Below are 25,062 nucleotides of genomic sequence, written 5' to 3' on the forward strand. Positions count from 1 at the left end.
TCATATTGCCGACACCACCGTCGCTGGAATAAAACCAACAACATAATAACACCCCAGTTAACTCAGTGAGTAAGTAAGTATGTATTGTGAGTGTGCATATGTACGTGTGTACAGATACAGGCTGTATGTGTGCAAGTCTTCATATATATAAAGGTGCAAGAATGTGTGAGCGTGTAATTGTCACTGAGAATGCATGAAAGGAGAGGGGCCCCCCTCCACCGCCCAGAGAGCCCCGCCCCAAATAGCCAGGCCGAGCCCCCACCGCCAGAAAGCCACCAGGCCCACAGGGGCAGGCAGCGCAAAGATCAGCCCCCCAAGAGCCAGCCCAGAGAGCCCTCCCCCCCGGGAAGACCAGCAAGGGGCCGCAGAGAGGTAATCCCAGCCAAAGATACTTTGACACTGCTAACAGCATCAGGAGCAACTGAGGGTTCAGTATCTTGCCCAAGGACACGTCAACATGATCACAGGAGGACAGAGGATCGAACCCGCAACCTTCAGGTTGGCAGACGACCACTCTACCACCTCAGCCATGCCGCCTCTTTTAATCCATCGAAAATCAGAAATGTAAACCTTTAAACCACAACTACTCGATGACTGTTTGTAGGATATTATACTGTAAATCTTAACGTTTGTGACGTTTTTTGTTTTTTTTGCCATATTTATTCTTGTGATCGACTGATAATCAGCCGGGCCAATTGTCGTAATTTTGACACATATCGGCATCTGCCTTTTTTTGTTAGTCAGACAGTCAATAAAAGATATGGAGATGGGCTGACCTCAGGGGTCAATACTGGGACCAAATTGTTCAACCTATATATAAATGATATCTGTAAAGCGACGAAAGACCTGAAGCTAGTATTATTTCCAGACGATACTGCTGCATTTTGTTCGGGAAATGCGCACAAGAGTCAAAGATGAAATAATCATACTAAAAAATGGTTAAATAAAAACAGATTATCCCTGAAGCTAAGTAAAACTAAAATAATGCTATTTGGTAACAGCAGAAAGGACATTGATGCGCAAATACAAATAGATGGCTTAGACATTGACAGGGTGAATGAAAATAAATGTATAGGTGTTACAATAGATGACAAAATGAGTTGGAAATCCCACATTAAAAATATACATAAAGTGGCAAGAAACACTTCTATACTCAATAAGGCAACATTTTTTCTGAATCAGAAATCACTCCATACTCTCCATTGTTCTCTGGTATTACCATATATAACTTATTGTGTGGCGATATGGGGAAATAACTATAAAAGTACACTTCCCTCGCTAACCGTGCTATAAAAACGGTCAGTTAGGATAGTCCGTAATTCCGCTTATAAATAACATACCAACCCTTTATTCCTAAAATCACAATTATTAAAATTTGTTGATTTAGTTCATTTTCAAACCGCTAAAATGATGCATAAAGCGAACAATAATCTGTTACCCAAAAACATGATACAATTCTTCTCAACAAGAGAGGAAAGTGAAATATGACCTTAGGGAAAAATGTCATTTTAAACGCTTATATACGCATATCAGTATGTGGAATAAAATTATGGAGTGGATTGGGAAGGAACTCAAACCATACACTAAAATGAGCGATTTCAAGAAACAATTCTGCCAGTTGATGTTTACAAAGTACAAGGAGGCAGAATCCTGAACTTCTGTGTACATGTAATGTTGTATCCAACCACTCCTGCACTTGCTACCAATTCATTTTTTTATTTTTTATTTTATGAAGACATTGTTTGGACTCTGTCATCCAACTATTAACCCTTTCATCAGCTATTACTATTATATACTTATTGTTTATGATTGTTATATAATTTATTTACAGGAACTGAAAACTTTGACTCCTATTTGACCACATTGTTGGACTACCTTACCATTTTCCTTTGTATCTTGGCAAAGAGTACATTTAAAATATAGGGGGTGAATTACTGTATTGTGAATTAATGTAGTGTGATTGATGTGAAATGGATGGGGTAGGATGGAATAAGCTTTGCTTCTTTCTACTCCACTTGGACATGCGGAATTGTGAATTGTGACAAAAAGACATATTATAATGTAACTTGTATGCATGTTCAAAAAAATTGAACCATAAAAAAACCATAACTATAACCATGGGAAATAAACTCGTATGTACTGCAAAGAGTGGAGACTTGCCACTTGGAAGCCAGTTGTGCTAGCACATAGAACTTGATCACAAAAAAACACACAAAACAATGTTGTCTGTCTAGTATCTTTGTTTACTTTAATTGAAAAATAATTCAATTAAACACGATGATCTCGGTACATTGTGACATCCATAACTTCATAATTGTCACAGTCAATTGTCTGTGTGCTGTCTGCTGCCCCCTATCTGCCATGTGTTGCAGCACCTGGGAGGAGCCAATTTACACACCTGTTTGCAATTACCCAGTCTGCCTTCTTAAAGTTGCACTGCGTTCTTTTCTAGATTGTTACCTGCTCTTCGCCTGCGACCTGCTCCTCCCAGCAGTTTCCTCGTGCTTAGATACTTCCTGGTCGCTTTTTTTCCACTTTTTGTAAATACCCGATTGTTCCCTCACGGGCTCTCCTGCAGTGGTTAGTGCTATTGTTAGCCAGTGTATCCTGCTTGTTCTCAGTAGCGTTTTGTGATAGTGTTTTTTCTCTGCTCCCTTTTTTGCACTCCTTTAGTTCTCTAGTTTTTTTTTCCTGCTAGTTTTCCGTGCTCAGCAGCGGGGGGGTTTCCCGCGACCAGGTCCAGGTTGTTTTTTGTTTTTGTGTTTCCTGTGTTTTTCTACTGTGTGGACACTTTCTGTTAATACATTTTTCTTACACGGACTGGCTCGTCTCCAGTACTCTTGGCATTGTCCAATCATAACAATAATATATATATAATATTTATGCTTTTACTGAGTATATTTCACACAATATGTTTGCACAAGCACCTTGCATAACTGCATGATCCCAAATGGCAAACTACAACCAAGTAAATGTCTGATTATACTACTATACAGTACATACACTACTACACACTACTATACATAGTACTCTGATGAATTGTACTGCATGGTTTAAGCAAAATAATTTGAGTAATAGTAAGTTAAAAGTTGGAGAATTCATTATAAAAATTTTTGTCACCAATATTTTCACTCTTACTGCGGCTCTAAATATCGGTTATTGGTCTCTGTGAATACTAAAAATCAGTATTGGTATCGGCCGTGAAAAAGCCATGAGCAATGATCTAGTCAGTAAGGTCCCTACGTGGGACCAAAGAACTGCCTCGCCGAAAGGGTCGCCGCTCAGCCTCCTCCCTTCCCCCCCACACTCCACCATTGGGTAAGGGCAGGAAGGAAGGGGGTGGGTATTAAACTTCTTTAGGGTCGTCAGGCGGGTACCCTCCTTGGGGTTTCAATTATAGGCCCACCGATAGGCCCATGACACCTCCAGAGAGGTTATCGGTAACACCTGGCGTTCCAGGTGTGTTCCCCCCTCTGCTTTGAGCCCAGCAAGGGTCCTTGCGCTTGATCCATAGCCACTGGCTGCTTCTTTCGGCCGCTTCAGAGACTGACCTGAAGAGACTGATTGTCTGTCGCAAAGCCTGTCCATGAATGCCAAGGTCTTTCATAAGCCTGATGGTAGAGGAGGCCACAAAACTTCTGCATCCTACTTCAGCTGGATAGACCTTGGCCTTCCATCCTCGTTGTTGTGCATCCGCTGCCAGGTCTGTGTAGCGCAGTTTCTTTCCTTTGTAGGCCACTTTGGTGGAATCCTCCCATGGGACCGTGAGCTCTATGATGTAGACCACCTTTAGTGAAGGGGATCATAGCACCAAGTCTGGCCTGAGGGTGGTGGTTGCAATCTCTGGGGGAAAGATTAGTTGCTTGCCAATATCAGCTGGCATCTTCCAATCCGAGGCCATGGCTAGCTGTCCAGTTTCTGGGTTGGTAGCGGGATGGTTAGGATGTTTCTGTCCCTCTCTAATTAATGTTAGTACAGAGATGGAATTGGCAGCTCTCAAGGGCAAGAAGTTGATAGTGACTTTATATCACCAGCCAAATTAGAAGCAAGCAGATGAATTTAAAAAAAATACACCAGCAGTGACCAACGCAACCGTTTACAGCTCTGTCTTGTCAAATGCACCACATACATAACAAAACAAGTTTAGCAAGTAACTTTAGATACGAGCTGAGCTGAGGAAAACGTAAAAAAAATCCCCGTCCGGAGTGGAGGCAGTCACCAAGCCGTTTTCAACTCTGTCTTGTCAAATCCTCTCCCTTGCTGTAGGGAGTCTGTCTAGGTAGTGGCAGTCGCTGTGTGTGACTGCCCAATCACAGAGCATGAAGAGTGAATACATAAGTAGTTACTCAACGAGGATTTTCCTTCATCATGATTACGGATAATGACAAGCTGCACTCATTTCATGCTCGTACTCTGCAAAAATGCATTATCCGTAACGGATACTCGTCTAAAACGAGTATCCGGCTCATCCCTAGTTGCTAGGTGAGGGAGGAGTGTGTCCAAGTTCTGTCTTCTTGTCTCTGTAGCTGGTCAAGGCTTGGATTGCATTGTGGAGATTTTTGCAGCTTTCAGACTGGCATTGCACAGCAGTACAGAGGTGGAGATCCAGTTTGCCTTTATCGATCGCTTGTGCTTCATTACGGAATAAATGCATGACGCAAGAAACATGCTGTCTTTCACTTGTGCAGCTCTACTCCCTAAATATAGTGACCATGTCGCTAAATTGTCAAGACAGATTTTTTCAACATATAAGGTGTGTTATGAAGCGGAGTTATGGTCACCACTATATCATAATTAATGAAGCAAGACACCAACTTAACCCATTATCTTCCAAAACATTGTCACTGATAACCCCAACTTACATTTCTGCTCTCAACTTCGATCATAAATAATTCATTTCTACTGGTGATCGGCGATGCTTGTTGGGGCTCAGCCGAATGTAGAGTGTAAATACAACGCAGTATGTAAATACAGCGCAATATGGCGCAGTTCAGAATCAATATTTATCGACTAACACAACAAAAACCTAAAACTTTTAAATAATATACATTTGCTCACCATTCAGTCATGGAAAAATAATTAGACCACCCTCGTTTCTTCAGTTTATTGATCCATTTTAATGCCTGCTATAATTAAAGGTACATTTGTTTGGACAAATATAATGATGATAACAAATTATAGCTCATAAGAGTTTAATTTAAGAGCTGGTATCTAGCAACTTTTCATGGTTTTCTTGATAATAACCAAAATCACTTAAGTTCTTACATGAAAAGCTATAGCATTGTACTGCCAAAAAATGTAACTTTTATGAGCTTTTTTGTTGTCATTCTTATATTTGTCCAAACAAAGGTACCTTTAGTTGTATCAGGCATTAAAATGGACAAGAAACTGAAAAAACAAGGGTGGTCTAATCATTTTTTCCATGACTGTAGATGTCAACTTCTCCTCCTCAGTCAGCTATTATGAGTGTAACTTATCTTGCTGACACTCTGGGAGCCTGCCATTTGCTCTGATCAACCAATCAGAGTTGGGGGCCTGCAAGTTGGCCCTCAGAGGTGAATCAGAGATTTGGTTGGCTAAAAAACAACAACAAAACAGCCCCATTGCTAACAGTGTGTATGTGACAGGGACAAGCACTCCTGATTCTGAAGGCTGTGGACAGATTACATTGATATGGCGACACATAGAAACTGATTGGACAAAAAAATCTTACATACACATACACAACTGGAAGCAGTGCAGCCAAGAAAGACACTAGTAAATTAGATAATAGACTGTTGGGAATAAACTGATACAAATACATGGAACAATCATTAGAATTAAAATTGTAAATCTGTGCTTCTGGTAGTGGTAGGCCAACAGAGAAGGCATTGCTGGCCCTGACTACACGCCATTGTTATTTTATAGTGCATGTTGTTCAAATGAGGCAGCTGAGTCCCTCGAGGGCCAAATCAAGTACCTCTTATTTACAGTATATCCTGGATGACTGTAGCAAGTAAAAAGTCTTTTATCACTTTATTACTTTGTTTCACTTCACTGCTTTTGCTTCCCCTTCAAGCAGACTTCAGATTAAATTAAACAGACATGTGACATTTATTCAGGTGTGTCTTGTACCCGGAAACACCTTGCTTAATTCCCCACCACTGCAAATTACAGACACATTAATAAACATAATGACACAGGAAGAAGTTTGATACATCTCTTCTAATAAATGTAATTTTGATAAACCCCCTTGCCTAATTCCAATACCACAAACTTTTTAACATAAAAGTATTATTTTGTGTGAACCATTGGTAGCGTGCAGCTACAAAGTGTGCTGCATATCCCCTGTGGAAACAAGACATGGCTAGGTGTGTTTGTTGTTGATAAGGACAATCAAGAGTTTTGCTGTCACCATATTTATTTTAGTGTGTGTGAATTTCAGACCTTTTCTCCCCACCTCATTTAAATTTACCTCGCTCTTCAAACGCACCCACATACATAATAGAGACACATTGTAGTTTGGGGGTGTCATTAAGCAGTGCAGCATGGGGAAGTGATGTCTTAGTGTATGCTGCACCACAAGGCAGGGCAAAGACTTAAGACATTAATAAGCTGAGAAAAGCCATGCAGCATCACTGTCTGCCTCTATGCAAGGACCTGTAAGATCAGAGAGTTTGGCTGAGCCAGACGAGGGGGGACGGGGATGGAAGAAGACACAGACAGAAGTAGGAAAAGAAAAAGTTATCCGGTGACAAGGAGACAGAGGGAGAAGCGCAGAAGGGACCGGGAGGAAGGTAAAGAAAACACTGACAGGGAGGGAGGATAAATAGAAGACATGTTCCTTCTGCCACTTGCCTTTGCTGACTCCAGATTATGCGCTTCATTGGCCTTGTGTCACCTTGTGTACGTCTTGTGAAAAACATTGCAAAAGCCAACCACTGAATGCATATGGCCAGCACACTGACAACTGAGTCAGACAAAACTTTCTGGAACGTATACAAAAAAAAAAAAAAAATAACAAACTTTGTTATGTTTGCTGTACTGGTCCACTGTGCATTGGGATAAAGCCATTTACATGATTAATGAGGCACAGACCTTCAGTATAATTGTAACAACGTAAAGGCACTGTAGTGCATAAGAAGACTAACTGTGAGATCTGCAGTAATTATATGTAAATGTGACCAGGAAGATCAGAGTTCGAAAGATGCAAACCTAAGAAAGCATGATGTCAGTCAAGGGCTTCTGATATGAAGGGGAGACTTCCCCTGGGGGTCCACATAACTCTTGCGGTGGTGGTGGTGGTGGTGGTGGTGGAGATAAGGAAGGGAGCTTAAGGTCAAGGGATAAGGGAAGGTTCCTTTTAGCAAGTGGTTGGGGTAAAAAAAAAGCAGACTTACAATTTAAATCCTACTACAGTCATCCCACGCAACTTTGAGCTTTAAATTTTGTGGCTTCACTCTATGACGGTTTTTAAAATATATTGATTAATAAATCAGCGCTGTTTTGTGATGGACTATTGCCTATCATTAGTCAAATATGCATATTTAAGCTAAATTGAGGTCATCTGTATGTATTTCTGGCCTAAATCAAGCATTTTCTAGCACAAACATGGCTAAATGAACTAAAATACAAACATAAGGCATTCAGAAGACGCATTCAAACACTGTATGTTTCTCATATGTAGTGTTCTACACTGGTCACTAGATGTCAGTAATGTTACATTGATGAGACAAAAGCTACTGTAGGAAGTACTCGGTGTGGCTCTCCTGCTGCTATCATGTGAGTCTATAGTATACCTTATTTAGGCTGTAAATGCCTTGTTTTCTGTCTTTTAATGTCTACTGTATAATACGTGTGTAATGGTGACTATGGGGTGTTATTTCATGTCGAGAGCGTTCTAATAATGTTAAAAAAAACATATTTAGAAGGTTGTAAACAGGTTTTCTATGCTCTAGCTACGAAAATATTCCATTTATAAATAAGAAATCCTACTTCACAGAAATTCACTTGTCATGGTTGGGTCTGGAACTACAGTACTAATTAACTGCGATAAACAATGGCTGTATTTGTTCCATGAAATTGTATGAATTTATTCCCAACAGTCTATTATTTTCATTAAGTAGCATGTCTTCCAGCTTCCAGTACATGTATGTGTATGTTAAGATTGTTTTGTCCAATCAGATTTCAGCTTTGATGTGTTGCCACGTCAATGTAATCTGCTCAGGGCCTTCAGAGTTAGGAGTGCTGGCCCATGACACTTCAACTATTAGCAATGGGGCGTGTCTTTTAACCAATCAGGTTTCAGATTTGCCCCACAGGGCCAGCAAGCAGGCATACAGTATCATCTGTATTTTCCCATCCTCTGATTGGTTGATGTCTGAAAGCCAATGCCAACACTCAGAGTTACGCAATGCGCTTGAACGCCTCATCATAAGAACAGCGCAGAGCTTAATTGATGCTGTTCCGACACAATGTTATTGATCTTTCTATGTGCATTATATAAACAAGTAAGTGAGTTAATATATTTGATATACGCTCCTGATCAAAATCTTAAGACCAGTTGAAAAATTGCTAGAATTTGCATTTTGCACGTTTGGATCTTAATGCGATTTTAAGTAGAGCTACAATATACAAAAACAAGAAGGGGAGTGAGACAAAAAGCACTTTGAAAAAGTAATTTATTGAAAACAACAATTAAACTGAAATAGGCTGTTTATCAGCTGATCAAAAGTTTAAGACCACAGGCTATAAAAGCCAAAATCTGCTCCAAATGTTCATTTTCTGTCAGGCATTCACTGTCATGCCCTCCTGATGGCTAAAGCTAAGAAGCTTTCTCTTTTTGAACGTGGTCGGATTGTCGAGCTGCATAAGCTACGCTTCTCGCAGCGTACCATTGCTGCTGAGGTTAGGCGCAGTAAGACAGTCATTCTACATTTTTTGAAAGATCCTGAGCATTATGGACCAAAAAAGTCAAGTGGTAAATCCAAAAAAATCACACCTGCGCTGAGCCGGAGGATCCGATTGGCTGTCCATCAAGACACAGGGCGGTCTTCCACCCAAATTAAGGCCCTTACTGGTGCCAACTGCAGCGCAATCTGGGGTGCTTTTTCATTCAGTGGAACACTGGAGCTTCAGGAGGTGCAGGGTCGCCCTCATGAGTGAGGGCCCTCGTCTGTGTGGTAACAGCTGGGTTTTTCAACAGGACAACGCTGCAGTTCACAATGCTCGCTTGACTTCTTCAGGGAGAACAACATCACTCTTTTGGACCATCCTGCATTGTAGCTCTAGTTAAAACCTCATTAAGATCTAAATGTGCAAAATGCAAATTCTAGCCATTTTTCAACTGTCTTAAGATTTTGATCAGGAGTGTATATCAGTCTGTGAATGGGTTTGTTGGCCACTTCCAATAGAAGTCTTCCAGACCATTGCTTTCAGTAAGAGTGAGTGGTGAGTGTGAGGTATTTTATAAGATAGATATTGATACTGAACTGCTCCAGATGATGTTGTACTGTAGTGTAGTGGTTTGGAGTTGTTTAGATATGATGTATTTAAAGAAAAAGGGTTAACTGGGTTTGTTTTTTGCTTTAGTAATAATGATATTCATTCCCAATTCTGTAATGCTACATATTGATATATTATTGATGGTTAGCATAATTGTGATGTGATAGTGGTGGTATTAACTCATTCAATACCAAAGACGTGGCGCTCATGATGACGCAGAAAAGACAGAAGACAGGAAGGAGGAAGTTGGAGAGCTTTGTAGGAGTGTAGCGTGCAGAAAGTTATTGTAGGGAAATTTTAACACACACACGCAGGCAAACACGTGCACACACGCACACACACAACATGTACAGGCACACACGTGCACACACATAATTGAGATCCAAATGTGAAAACTGTAAATAGTGCATAGTGTTATATTTGTAAATAGTTATTTTGATGTAAAAAAAAAACACTTTTGTGTTGTTTATGTTGGTATAGTAGTTGATTAGATATTTCAGCTGTCAAAGAAGCAAAAAATATATTTACCAAATATTAACCAAAGTGAAAGTTATGCTTGAAATGTGTCTTTTCACAAAAAGCTGTTTTTCTCCCTTTTTTTTTGTTGGGAACTGATATTTTCCTGAAACTTACCTACTGTATGTTCTACTGCTGATTACTAAAGAATAGAAAAGTGTAGAAACAAGCTTTTGTTTTCTGATGAAATATGAGAATCTCATCCTTCTTTTGGTAGGTTCCATGTTTATATAGCCATACAACACAATATTCTGTGTGCCTTGAAAGATCAGTCAATATCGTCTAAAATGGCCAGTACTGAAGGGGTTGTCTTTTGAAAAATGCCTGGGATTGAATGCGTTAAGAGGTGGATTGCCTAAGTACAAAATGCACCTCCCCACAAATGAGTATTTCTATACTTAATCAAAGCAATCAATAAGTATTAGTATATAGCTCATGTATGGGAAGACACACTAAATTACCTTTTGCTAATATTGTGGCGGTTATGTGTGTATATTATGAATAACAGTTCACATAGTATAAACTAGAATCAAATGAAAAAAAACATTGTTAATTACTCTGATTTAATCCTCTGAATTATACCCCCTGACATTTTTCTTTAAACTGGAAGTTGTGGTATGAAATATACCAGTGTCCCTTGTGACCATTTCTCCTTCTCCCTTTGGTTGAATAAGTTATCGTTCATACTTTCCCCTCACACCAGGAGGGCCCATGCCAAAAATGTTTGAAGTATGGAAGTATGACATACATGAAATTTTTTAAAAAGTGAGACGAGGGAGGTCATTCTGCGAACATCATTTCTGGGTGAAGACTTTATTTGAGGGCCTGTGTATACTGCAGGCATCAAGGGTGCAAAACAGAACTCTTTATGTGGTCCTTATCGGATCAAATCCACATGGCCTGCCGCTAAGAGAGAGGTACATTATTTAAATTATATAAAAGGGAAATGAACTAAACCTGCAGCAGTGCAGGCATACTTAATTAACTATTTTCCATTTCAATGATATATTTGATATCATTACAGCCTCTTTACGTCTATAGAGTTATTATTACGCTTGAGATGGTGACACTGCGCACCTTCATGCTGACAATGAAAACATCATGACATTCAAGCATTTGCGTGTCAAACTATCATTTTTAAAGCAATGATAATAATTCAATATTAAAGGTGGGCAAATATGCAGACTTACAGCAGAACCCTGCTTTGTGCGGGTTTACGTTATGGATCACCAGTGACTGGAAAAAAAAAATCTGTGCATAATTGATAACCCATAAAAATGTCTACGTTTGACACATGCACGCTAAACCCTCCTGATAGCTTGACGTTGACGTTCTCCGATTTCTGGTCAATATTTGCAATAAAAGCGCCTGTTGAAATTATTAATTACATTCAGCTTCAGAACCCTCCCCATGTCTCTTCAATTGCCATTGTTCACTTTTAATATTAATATTTGTCACACACTTAAAAGCATTTAAAGTATAAAACATATACTGTGGGTGCTCATCGGTAATGAATGATAATGTAAGATTTTTGATGAACAGACGGAATCCTGTGGCATGCAGTCATGGGAGGCAGGTGAGGCAGAGCCTCACCAGTCCATCCATGCATGCATTTTCTATACCGCATATCCTCACAAAGGTCACGGGTATACTGGATATTATGCCAGCTGTCTTCGGGCGAGAGGCGGGGTACACTGTGGAGCCTCACTATGCGTTCAAAAGATTAAAACATTTGCATCACAAAAATGCCTTCTCAAAAAACTCAAACCTCACAAAACGCTTGGCGTTATGTCTGTCTCCCGCCGTATCCCTGCGCACTGTCGTATGTGCGTTCATGGGAATGTGACGAAGACACTCGCATCATCAAGGCATTTTTGTGATGGAAATGTATTAATCTTTAGGACGCATATTGTTTTGAGAAGCCAAACTCTTTACTTCATTGTCCCCAGCAACTAAGTGGAACTACGTTCTTCATCACGGAAATCTGACCAGAACTGGACTTTGGACACCAAGTGGGGGGGCAGTCGCTGTTATTGGACTACAATGCTGATGGGGATGTCATACAACTTCATGTCAAAAAATCCGAACTATCCCTTTAACATAAAAAAACCCTCCAAAAGAGTCTGTGCCTCACCAGCCATGAATCTCACCGCACAGCACTAACGGAATTACTTGTAGCACACGGCACACAATTATGGTGCGTTCATGGACAGCTGACCAAAGTGTGAAATCTCAACACTTCATGCAAAAACATTATTAGTGAAGCGTCAGGACATAAACTTGTAAAATGTGTGGGGTTTTCTAACAGTTTTCTAACATTGGTTTTAACAGTGGTACATGAATGCTGTATATTTCCCTTGTATTATCAAGTATTTCAAAATTATTAACAACTTATGGTGAATGAGATGTGTTTTTCTGCTGAAAAAAAGCCAATTTTGGGAGGGGAAAAAAGGCCAACCCCCCCCCAAATTTGCAGGGTCATGAATGCCTGATTGCAAATGTGCAGGAATCTACTATATATTTAATTGGTCTGAGAGCAAGTCTAAACTAGATTGTATATTTATGCTTTCAGGACTGTATGTGCAAGTTTCAACATCATAAAGTCTCATATAAGACATCTTTTTTTTATGGCTTTCGAGGCTGAAGTTCATCGGTTCAAGACATCAGATTGTCCTTGTTCATCTCAAGGGTTTTGTCTGTTAAATTTACAAACATATCAAATCAAACTACTCACCTGAGAACGAGAAAACGTCTGAGCGTTTGTTCAAGGCTAACTGCAGTGTGGTATTTGATAAAATGTGCTGAGAGACTCGTGTAGTACCTGGGCTGTACGTCCTTTGGAACTGTGAGAGAGAGGAAACATCCATAAAAGCTGCATGAGAAGACAAAGCACACACTCCGCAGACTGAAGGCAGGACAGATTACCCCGGCCCAGACTTTCATCCATCTACTCAGGAAACAAAATTGATTGGAAAAAATAAATAAAACCTATACTGATATTTTGTATTGAGCAACAGACCATCATCTCTCACTAGAAATGAAATGCAAAGTGGAGCATAAGATGAGTAAACGTAGGTAAGAATTATGCTAATTTTAAATGCAGGCTCATACTCAAAACTCATACAGGCTCATACTCAAAACCACTCCAATTTATCAATGACTTCTGAGCACTTACGGGATCCTATTCAGTGTTGATTCTCATTAGAATATTGCAGTGCCTGGCAACTCATTGTTGTCAAAATATTTAGTTGTGTAAAGACCCGACTGCCTACTGTGGAGTATGTTTCACTTTCAGCCACAGCAAGTCAATCCGATGAGTGGTTTTGGCTGAGGCATTATTTTTTTGGTGTGCTTTTATTTTGAAGGCCTCACTTAGTGGTGTGGTTGCTGATTGGACAAGAAGTTGTGCTGCTCCAGCAATATGTAGAGGACTTTTTTTGTGAAAGTTAAACTATGGGAAACTATTAAAATGGGAGTTCACCAGAAAAGAAGCACAAAATACGTGAGTTCCCCAAGGAAAACGGGAGGTTTGACAGGAATGATTTATGTCTGTGAGGTATTATTTAGCATCATGAGGTATTTTAGTCAATTTGGGCCCCACCGTTCTAATTTGGGTCTTGAGGTGAAACATTTTTTGTACCTAAATCGAAACGGTGCATAATAAATGTGTTGTTTTTTTTAAAAGACATTTTTTACAAGTACATACTGTGTATATGTGTGTGTGTTTTTTATCTGACAGATATCAACTGGGGGGTGTCTTTTCATTTCCTTGAACTTGAAGTTGCATCAGTAACTTTCTCCCCCCATCCATTAATTTTCCTCTGGCGTTCCCCGTCACTGCTGACATTGATGGTACCTGATGTCTCAATAACGAAACTCAGGAGGAATGTTTTCTTCCACATTGAGGAAAACACTCTGCCCAATGCAGGTTTTAAACAGAAACCCTATTGCGCATTTTTCTCAACACAAAATGAGAGATGGTTCTGACTCCCTTGGTAGCAGTGGAACAACTGAAGGTGTTGCACAGATTTATCATGGCTGTGTTCAGCTAGAGATCCCAGTATAACAGTTCCCCAGTGGTCTTTGACAAAGAAACGGCACATAACGCTAAAATGTCTAATGTCTTCTGCAATTAACGCAGCCTAAGGAATATCGCTGTCCCGCGCTTTTACAGGCAGAAGTCAAATGTGGTGTGACTTGCGCTGTATCGATATTGATCCTTCCCTGTTTCTCCCCTCTGAGGTTTGTCATGTAACAATCAATCAGGTGCAGCAATCCCTGTCTCTCACATCCACTGATGGAATATTGACAAATTATGACATTTGAAAAGAATGATGGGTGCCCTGAAATGTTGTAAATCTATGGGGCCACTTGTTAACTGTCCAGCACCTCAAGCATTTTTTAGTGGCTACAAAAATGTTGGAGTGATGGATAAATAACAAAGCTTTTGAAACTTCCCCACACCATGTTCTTCACAGAAAATTCCAAACCCAAGTCAAGTGTGTCTGATGTTAAACTTCATTCTTTAACTGCCTTTTTGGGACTACATCCTTGGGAGACTGATCTGTTGCTGAGCTTTAAAGTCACAGTCATTCAGTAATAGCACACCAATCTGAAATTCACAGTCATTAGGTCAGGTCAATGTTTATTGCCCCAAGAGCGCAGTGATGACTCATCCAAGAAGTCACAAAAGACCCCATAATAACATCCAAAGAACTGCAGGTGTCACTTGCCTCAGTTAAGGTCAGTGTCCATGACTCCACCATAAGAAAGATGCTGGGCAGAAACGGTCTGCACGGCAGAGTTCCAAGATGAAAGCCACTGCTGAACAGAAAAGAACATTAAGGCTCGTCTCAATTTTGCCAGAAAACATCTGCATGATCCCCAAGACCTTTGGGAAAATACTAGAAAAAAGTTTAACCTTTTGGAAGGTGCGTGTCCCATTACATTTGGCCTAAAAGTAACGCTGCATTTCAGAAAAACAACATCATGCCAACAGTAAAGTGTGGTGGTGGGAGTGTGATGGTCTGGGGCTATTTTGCTGCTTCAGCACCTGGAAGACTTGCTGTGATAAATGGAACCATGAATTCTGCTGTCTACCAATCCTGAAGGAGAATGTCCGCCCATCTGTTTGTGACCTCAAGCTGAAACAAACTTGGATTCTGTAGCAGGACAATGATCCAAAACACACCAGCATGTCCACCTCTGAATGGATGAAGAAAGACAAAATGAAGACTTTGGAGTGGCCTAGTCAAAGTCCTGACCTGAGTCCTATTAAGATGCTGTGGCATGACCTTAAAAAAGTAATTTGTGCTGGAAAACCCTCCAACGTGGCTGAATTACAACAAAACTGCAAAGATGAATGGGTCAAAATTCCTCCCCAGCACTGTAAGAGACTCTATACAAGTTATCGCAAACGCTTGATTGCAGTTGTTGCTGCTAAGGGTGGCCCAACCAGTTATTAGGTTTAGAGGACAATCACTTTTTCACACAGGGCCATGTAGGTTTGGATTTTTTTTTCTCCCTTAATAATAAAGTTCCATGTAAAAAGTGAATTTTGTGTTCAGTTGTGTTGTCATGGACTAAGTGTGACAAACATGCAAAATAAAAAATCAGGAAGGGGGAAAACAGTTTTTCCACACCACTGTAGAGACAACCATTCACACTCGCGTTCTCGCGTACATTCACAAGTTCACAAGTCTTAATAGCGTGGAAGACAGCATTATAATTATCTCTAAAATAAACACAATTAAAGCAAGGTAAAAACAAAGTAAAGTAGAGGGGAAACCTCTCCAATGTAATGAAAAAACTACTATTTACATATTTTGTCTAAATAACTGATTTAAGACTTTTGCACGGCACTACAGGATGTGTCATAAAACGTAGACTCTCCAAAAAATAGCCACTAAAATTACAACTGAATATCTTATTTATTTTATTTTCATATGTTAGCATGGGCATCATCCATACCAACATGTATTGCATAATTGCGTGCATGACTGAACACAGGCCCGTTTTCCACCAAAAAAATCAACGGGTTCAAATTTAAGGAAAAGTCAAACGGTGACTCAAGCGTGTGTTCACAATGAACACCGCATGCCGTGCATCATACATTTTTCAGCTCATTTAACCGCGTTTTCTCATTAAAATTCATGCATTATTCAATTCAATAAGTAATTGAGGAAATGACGGAAAATTAAAAATAGTCACAAAATGTATACTGTATGTGAATACACAATACAAATTTTATGGGCTTTTTAAAAATCGTGATAAATGCATATAAGTAGTTCTTCCTTGGCACAGGTCCATCCATCCATTTTCTATGCCGCTTATCCTCTTTGGCAGAGGTAAGAACCTTTAATTAGGGAATACAATACCCCATACAATATCACAAACTATCAATATGAAGGGATAAAGGCAATACAAATTAACTTCATTGGCAGGCCAATCCAATCATCGTAGCGCTCTCCTTATTCACTCACACTACATTTCCTGCTCTAATTTCCCCTCCTCCTCTCTCATTATTGCCGATGACTGGGGTTTTAATGATTGCATCTGGCGGTGCCACAAATTAATTCCTGCCTCTCTGGCAAAAATCTGTTCCCCACCTGATTATGCAAAGCAGGCCTATATTCTCCCTTTGAAGTGGAGGGAAAGCTGCTTAGAGATTCTCCCCTCGAGGAACCGCGGCAACATGGGGAACATCAACAAACCAGAGTTCACTCAGAGGTCAGCAAAATGGCGGGCCATTTTGTACCCCCACTTCATCGCGACATATCATCGCCACATGTCTTTTTAAGTTGCCTAGCCATATGAACACACGTTGATGAGATGCGGTGGTTACATTTCAAAAGGCCGTCAGCAAAAGTAGAGCAGGCATAAAATAAAATAATAAAAACAAACGGTGTTCACCCAGTGTAGGTGGATGAAGCAGACGCAGGGTTATGGCAGCTTTCCCGATTTCAGCAATGGTGTCCTTCGCAATGTAATGTTTCGTCAATATATCTTGGCTTAACACCAGCATCAGTGGCCCTTTTATAAGAAAAATGGCAGGCTACAAAATAAATTACTGTATTCATTATAAATTGCTCCAAGAAATGTAACATACATTTTTCTTTCAAAACAACAACTGTTACTACTATGTTATTATTAAATACAGCAATTCAGGTATTCAGACTGGCTCAGATTATTTTTCCAGCCCTGTCCAATTTCTAGATAGGCAAAAAAACATTGGGAAAAAAAACCACTGCATAAAATATAAAATCCATGTACAAGATTTTTCACCGTCTTTCCCCGTGAATTGCAGTCCAGTAATCCCTTGTTTATCACAGTTAACTGGTTCCAGACCCGAACGTGATAAGTGAATTTCCGCGGAGTACGATTCCTTATTGATAAATCCAATATTTTCGTAGCTAGAGCATGGAAAACCTGTTTATGACCTCCTAAATACAGTTACGAATTATTATTAGAGCCCTCTACACATGAACTAAAACCCCTATAGTCACCTTTACACTCCATCCATCTGCTTGTCCTCACTCGAGTCGCGGGTATGCTGGAGCCTGTCCCAGATGACTTTGGGCGAGAGGCGGGGTACATCCTGGACTGGTCACCACCCAATCGCAGGGCACTTATAGACAAACAACCGTTCACACTCACATCACCTTTACACTCATATTTCCCAATATAGAAGACATAATAAGAGTTAAAAAGCCATTTAAGCCATAAACAAGACTCATGCTTGTGTGTGTCGTTATAAATGTGTTCTCTGCGGAAGCTGAGTGAAGGGTGGACAGGAAGTGATGTCGGGGGTTCTGAGTTGAGTTTTACCTGGCCATGGCTTACAGCCGCAACGGTAGCATGTGTTTTTATTTTTTTGTTTGAGAATGCTTAATTTTGGCAAAAAATACTTAACACTTGTTTAAATATGCATATGTTTTGCCTCAGCCATATTCAACTATGTAACAGCATGAATTATTCATTAATATATTTTTTTTAAAACCTGATAAAGTGAAGCAGCAAAATTCGAACCGCACAGTGGTGAGAGACGACTGTATACGAAACTCCACCAGTTATACTGCATGAATCTTATTGGCATAATTCAGGTATATGCAGGAAGTGTGTATATTAATTTACTATTTGTGCACATCCAAATTAGGATCGTTGGGCCTTGGTATATGTCTGTGCTCTGCTGAGTGCCATTTCAGTGCTGAGAAAGTCAAATGCAAGGTTACGTTCTCAACATTTCAAGCCTGACCACTCTGGCATGGCAGCAGTCATGTAACGACCAACTGGGGGGTGACAGAACTTAAGAAAATGACTTGTTGAAGTGTGTAAAATCTGAGCTGATGGGCTTACCTAAAAGTGGTTCATCTGGTGCAGCACGGAACAGGGGAACTCTAACTTGATGATGTGATTACTGCTCTTACATTTCTTGACAGACAAAAACCATATTTTTAGAAATGACATAAAGATGACCAATGATGTAACATAAAGTGCAGTTTTCAATCATAACCACTCCAGTGTTTAACACAGGGGTCACCAACGTTTTTCCTTGTGAGAGCTACATTTACCAAATGAAAATGGCCAAGAGCTACTCATTTTTGTAACATTTATTTTCAGAGCTTATTTTAAACCCAAACAAAGCGAATATGCTTGTTTTACCAGAACATTAACAAAATGCTGGTGTCCACAACTCACATTTTGTATTTCAGAATGCATTTCTTTCTACTGTTCTTTCATTATTAACTGAAAACCTGAATGAAAAGCAGGCTTGCGGGCACCTCATGTGGTCGTGGGGGGCTACCTGGTGCCCGAGGGCACCACGTTGGTGACCACTGGTTTAACATATCTCGTCAACGAAGTCAAGTTCATTTAATTCATTCATTTAGGTTTAATATTCCATGAGAACAAGGACGCATCTTCATTGACTGTGTGCATAATAGTCTTTGTGTTTTAATTGAGTATAAATGGGATATACACAAGAGCATCTGTAAACTACTGATTTACCTATGCATGGCAAACAATTTCCAACAATGAGGAAACCTGGCTCTTTGTTAAAAGTAACTGAGTAAGCATGTGTAATAAATTCAGATGTGTATTACATTTATTTTAAGGAACAGACGTTTAATTAAAATGTCAATTTCTTACATTCAGATGTCATTTCTTCCTCTTTCTAAGCCGAGACAAAAACATCGGTCCCCAGGTTTTACAAGGCTGTGGAAGTACCAGAATGCCCAATTTTTGGTCAAATGAGGATGCGTGGCCACACAGTGGCTGCAGGGATTGTGTGTGGGTTACCAGTCCACTAACACGGTGAGCAGGACGAAATGTGAAGTAGGTCGATAAGGGAAGAGCAATCTCCTCCCAGAGGTCCTCGGGTTCGGCTTCAGGACAATCTCTGAGCACCGCCTCTACCACGGCAAAGTTTTCTGCGGTGGACATGGTGCATGTTGAATAGACCACAACGCCCCCTGGACGTACTGCTGACAATGCAGACCTGCACGGAGCAGACATACCTCACATTTCATTCCAAATGTGTCTGACAACAAACTTTTTACTACATTCTCTCCTCTTTCATGTGACGCTCTCGGGGCCACAACAACATCAGCACACTCTAATGACGTTCAATTAAAGTGACAATAATGCTCAGAGAGGTATTGCCAACATTCTGGCTCTCATATCGATAAATGATAAATGTGTTAAATCTCTCAGCATCACTAACTATGTCAACCTGCAATCAGCAATACTAAAATACATAGATAAATTATCACCTGTCTGTCAGTGTTTCTACCTAATTTGTACACCATACAGGTATGGTGTATGGTGTTGTACGGATGTGAACAGGCAAGCGATGTCATTTTATTCTAAATCAGTAGGTTGACCTAAATGGCAGTATTTTTGTTATAAAGTTTAACTCCTAACAAGAGACTCGGCAGACATTTGGACTTGCCGTAGTAGTTGGACCTGAAGCCGTGGCAGTCTGCTTCTCTGTTTTAACCTCTGTTCCACCTGCTGGTCAGCGGGTGAGAACAGCCAGCTCCTGTCATTGGAGCATGGAGCATCAACCAGGACCTGTCACACACACAGCGACATGTGCAAGTGAGATGTTGTTCATGCTCTGCTGCAAAATCCACCTTTGCTATTGGTTTTCTCAGAACCACGCTCTGCTTTGACACATGAAAAGATATGAAGCCAAGCACCCAATCAGATCCCTCGCAGCAGCTTTCTCCGAAAAATGACCCAGCCCCCTTTTTCACTCTGATCTTTATCCTGAAGAAAATGTCTTACCCTCCAGTCATTGCAATCTCATGCAACACCCTGATATTTCATTTATCGCAGCAAGACCTGCACTATCAAAGAATTTCTAATAGATGTTAAGGTAAAAATATGTTTTTAACAGGTAACATTAATTAATCAAGTGTATAATATTAAGCAAGTTATTACTGGTAGTTACTTTTTTTGTAATTACTTGTGATAATTCCCTTCCACATATGGTATATCATTAAGGTAAACTTGTAAAATGTAATGAAATACATTTTTTTAAACTGATAATGTGATGGAAATATTTATATAACTATGTTTATTTTGGATGTATTTTGCAGAAATACATTGTATCAAGCTGAAAAATGCAGGACATGTAGCAAAATAAGGTAACTAAAATATACTATAGAACAGTGCCGCACAGAACCACACTATGCACTACAAAATTACAAGAATGATTAGAATCACTTCAGTTATTTCAATTCTTATGTCTGAGTCTGCCAATTAAAAATGAACATCATTGTATCTGCCGAATGTGCCCAGTAACACAGGTTCACATATTAAGCGCTAATATTAGGAAGATGACTCTTTAGTTGATCTTCTCCTTCGAGAACTATCCACTAGTGCAGTGATTCCCAAATTGGGATACAACTAACATAGGGGGTACGCAAGGATTTTTTCTTTTTTTTTTTAAATATATGATTTGCAAACTGGAACACAAAAATACATACAGTCTGAGATGCCTGCTCCTACTGTCAAAAATTACACAAACTATATGTAAAGGCTACCCTGTGTAAAATGGTTGATAATATGGTCATTTCTCAAATTCTTGGTGGGTTTCTTTTTTAAAAGTGAACTGGTGCTGTACACTGAAAATGCACGTAATATTACTAAATAGCAACATTTAGTGAGAAATAATTGACTGTGCAAGATTAATTGTATGCACATTTTGAAAAGTTCTTACCTTGTCATAATTCCCTTCTTCCCTTTGCCCAAAGCACCGTCCATCCTGGGCCGACACAACCACTCGGCTTCTCATTGAATGAGGCAGGAATGACTCCAGTGTTTTAGCCAGCCTGTCGCGTCTGTGAGAGTCGGGTTCATTACAGCAGAGGAATGCTGGAAAACAATGCACAAGAGTTTATTGCGTGCCGTCACTGCACAGTCACAAACAAAAGCAGAAAAAAGATTGAAAAAAAAAAGAAAAAAATGAAAGAACATTTTATTTGGGGAAAAGGTCATTTGATGTACTACCATTTGAATGATACAGTCATGGTTGGAAGCAGGGATGCTCCGATCACGGTTTTATGCTGCCTGCCTCCGTCCGATACCGAGCACATGGATTAATTATACATTTTTCTATTTATGATGAGTGCTATTGGCCAGGGGTGCCGTATGAAGGGGAAAAGTCAGGACAATTCCAAGGACCCCTGACTGCCAAGAAGCCCAAAAATACATAATTACTAATAAAATGAGTAATTAATTAATAAAAACAGTCTTTACCCCTTTAATGGGTGATTTTTTTTCCCCCCCATAGGTCCCAGAATTTTTGGCTGCATCCCTGCTATTGGCTATATGACATGAAAAAAGGAACAATAAAATCACCTTAATTTAGACAAAAATATATTTGACTTTTTCAAGAGAACATATCACTCGTAACGATGGGACGCCTTCTTTAAGGAGTTGGATGTGAGATGTGAGAGTACATTGGTGGAGCTCTGGCAGGACATTCAGCACGGGCGTGGGATCCAAGTGAGAGAGCATTCGGCAAACCCAGTGTCTTCCACCACTGACAAAGGCCAGCCATCTTGTCTGATGAATTATTTTTCGGGTTATTTGCTTAGCCTTCTGACTGTCAGGCACATACGGGCGAGTGTTGTCCACCGTTTTGGCTGCGTTAGCTGCCGTTTGACTGATGAGCACGAAAAATCACCATACTCCGTCATGTGTTTGTTCTTCAAATGCTGTATTAAATTACCCGTAAAGCTTTTTAACGTGCTAGCCCCGTGAGATACCTTTTGTGGCATGTTTGGCAGGTAAGTTCCACACGGCAGACATGATTGTTTTTGTTTTGGCACGCCTGAGTGTGAAGGCAAGTGCGAGGAGGACGCTACCCAAGACACTACACTGCATGCGGTGATCGCTCCAGGGTGTGACAGTAGAAGCCACAGGTGATGGGCTTTTGTGATCGCCATTGAAAAGGCATATGATGTGATTTTTCACAGAAATCAGACAATACCGATCAGTGGCCGATCGATCGGAACATCCCTATTTGGAAGTACAGTAACAACAAACTTAAACGGGCTAGCAAGGAAAATCAATCCGTAGTAATTGAAAGAGAAGAGAAAAATGCTATCCGTATATTGGAGCAACTAAATGATCTGGACAGTTTCACTTTGTCGGACCAGATACCGTATGTGTGTTATGTATCTCAAATTATATTCAGTACACTGTAACAACTTTAAGTGGTGCATCACTTTTTGAGGATTAATTCTTAAAAGACTGCTTAAGTAAATCAGTGTCACCTGGGGTTGCACACTGCATTATAGTTAAAGCTTTGCCCCCGGGAGCAGAGCACAGATCCAAAACTTTATCTCCATTTCTGACTTGCAAAGCAAGTACTGGAAGCAAGGAGGCGGCATTCAGGAGGTAGTATTGCTTCAGCTGCCCGGGCCTGTGAGCCTGTGATGGAAAACGCAATGGATACGGGTGGATGTAACACTGTAACGACAAAGAGGGCAGAGTGAGGCATCGTTCTGACTCGGGCTGCTGAATGAGTGTATGAGAGCTGTTCTGAAGATGCAGATGGGAGTCATCCTTGGGACACTTGGCTTGAGAGTTTTTGGATGTTTGACAGTCAGCATTGAACACGGTGGGCACAACACTCGGTAATGTCAGGGCTTCTTTTTGAGGCAGTAGTGTGGAAAAGCCTTGTGACAAGAGGACACGCTTGATGTCTGTCACCACAGTGAAGCGGTTCAGCAACACGCCGTACTGCCAGGAATGAGGGTCGACGAGCACAGATCTGTGGAACAGAAGCAGCACCAGTGGGCAAACACTGTATGCAATAAAAATGATGCAATTACATTCTGAACTATACCGACCTCACAGACGCCCACAAGTCCCCAAGCTCTTCACTGTACTGCTGGTCAAAATGGTCCAGAATAAGCTGACACTCTTTTTTGCTTCTTCTGTTTACCTGAAATGAACAGAATAAAATATTGAGGCATATGATGGCCCTACTTGACTAGCGACATCCCATAGGAAACTATGACAGCACTCTGAATGTTTATACAGGGATGAGTCATCTAGCTTTGTAACCTCATTTGATTCATTCCCCGACGTTCAACGAAGAGCTTTATAAAAATACCTTATCTACTAAAATATTAGCAACCTCTGAGTGATACAGAACCGAATCACACGTCAAACAGTAAAAATATTAATGATATTAATTTAACAGTAAATTCTGACAGTCTTCATTAAACCTAAGGAATGTTATGTTCTTATGGTATTTTTTTTCCTTCTATATAACGCATTTTGGATGTCAATACTGTGCATGTATATCGAAATGATCCAAATTACTCTCGAGCTGCAAAAACTTGCATGGTGACGACACCTGCTGGACAATGCGTGAAACACACCCAATGCCAACACTGAATTACAGTAGGTATAATGGAGCTTGTTCTGCTTAACCTCCTCTACTTTGTTTGATTTGCAGTGTGTTGTAATTACCTAAATACATGTACACGTGGTATTAAACTGTAGCTCATAAAGTAATGATGCCAGGTTATTGAGACAAATCATCTCTCCACTCCAAAGTCAAAATGAAGTCTCAGGAGCAACGTCATGAGGAGGCGATTGCTTACCTGGCTCATGGAATCTTGTTGAGGCTTCTTGGCTTTGAAAACAGCATCGTGACCTGCCTCTCCATAAGACGAACACAGAGGTCTCGGGGTTAGTTTCCCAAATCTAACGCACAATGTACCCCGTGCATACACTGGAAGTTGAAACATTTGTCTTCTCCATAAAAGATCGAACTAAAAGGTCGTAGACAAGCTAAAACTGATAATTTAACATCAATTTCGGGGTCCGTTGGTTTCCTTTTCCGAGTTGAAGGCCGATTACTAGTATGACCTTGGTGATGCACAGCGCCACCTCCTGTACTGGAGTATATAGCAATGCAAAGCTATATCCGGTAGAAAAGGATCACGAGTATTGTGGAGTATTTAACCAGCTTTTAAATTGGCCGGTTTTAAATAATGCACCAACCTTTGTTAATAAATATAATGCTAAAAAAATTAAAGGAACACTTCGAAAACACATTAGATCTAAACTGGGGGAAAAGTGATCTTGAATATCTTTCCTGATAATAAGTGGGTGATGTATTAGTAACAAAATGATGCCACATAATTTGATAGAAATGAAAATGATCACCCTATAGAGGGGGGAAATCAAAGACACCCCAAAAATGAAAGTGAAAAAATGATGCAGCACACTGATCCATTTTGCTAAAATGTCATTTTAGCAACTCAAAATGATTCTCTGTAGTTTGTGTGGCCCCCACGTGCTTGTACGCATGCCTGACAACGTCGGGGCATGCTCCTAATGAGACTACGGATGGTGTCTGGGGGATCTCCTCCCAGAACTGGACCAGGGCATCCATGAGCTCCTGGACAGTCTGAGGAGCAACCTGGAGGCGCCGGATGGACCTAAACATAATGTCCCAGAGATGTTCTATTGGGTTTAGGTCAGGTGAACGTGGGGGCCAGTCAATGGTATCAATTCCTTCATCCTCCAGGACCT

At 40.3% G+C, this 25,062-nt stretch overlaps 1 protein-coding gene across 3 annotated transcripts; it reads right to left on the reverse strand.

Annotated features, from left to right (window-relative positions):
* Nucleotides 1-347: 347 nt before the first annotated feature.
* nsun3 (NOP2/Sun RNA methyltransferase 3) lies at nucleotides 348-24,394 on the reverse strand. 3 transcript variants are annotated; one of them, XR_008569799.1, is made up of 7 exons: nucleotides 24,126-24,394; nucleotides 23,364-23,458; nucleotides 22,785-23,284; nucleotides 21,224-21,378; nucleotides 19,949-20,070; nucleotides 18,355-19,495; nucleotides 349-17,626 (listed from the first exon to the last, which is right to left on the reverse strand). XR_008569799.1 is itself a non-coding variant. In XM_054770701.1 (6 exons), the coding sequence occupies exons 1-6, from the start codon at nucleotides 24,270-24,272 to the stop codon at nucleotides 19,156-19,158; spliced, it is 1,359 nt and encodes a 452-aa protein (XP_054626676.1). In that variant the 5' UTR covers nucleotides 24,273-24,394; the 3' UTR covers nucleotides 348-19,155. The 3 variants fall into 3 exon arrangements, 1 of the variants encoding a protein (XP_054626676.1); XR_008569798.1 differs by having other exon boundaries at nucleotides 351-14,823; nucleotides 17,505-19,495; XM_054770701.1 differs by having other exon boundaries at nucleotides 348-19,495.
* Nucleotides 24,395-25,062: the final 668 nt, after the last annotated feature.

Source organism: Dunckerocampus dactyliophorus, chromosome 3 (genome assembly GCF_027744805.1).
Source record: "Dunckerocampus dactyliophorus isolate RoL2022-P2 chromosome 3, RoL_Ddac_1.1, whole genome shotgun sequence".
Classification (NCBI taxonomy): Eukaryota; Metazoa; Chordata; class Actinopteri; order Syngnathiformes; family Syngnathidae; genus Dunckerocampus; species Dunckerocampus dactyliophorus.

Coding starts and splice junctions, on each gene's coding strand:
- nsun3 (XM_054770701.1), bottom strand. CDS start 24,272: ATGTTTCAACTTCCAGTGTATGCACGGGGTACATTGTGCGTTAGATTT. Junction 23,285..23,363: donor GACTTGTGGGCGTCTGTGAG/GTCGGTATAGTT, acceptor TCTGTTCCACAG/ATCTGTGCTCGTCGACCCTC. Junction 20,071..21,223: donor AAGAAGGGAATTATGACAAG/GTAAGAACTTTT, acceptor TGTGTGTGACAG/GTCCTGGTTGATGCTCCATG.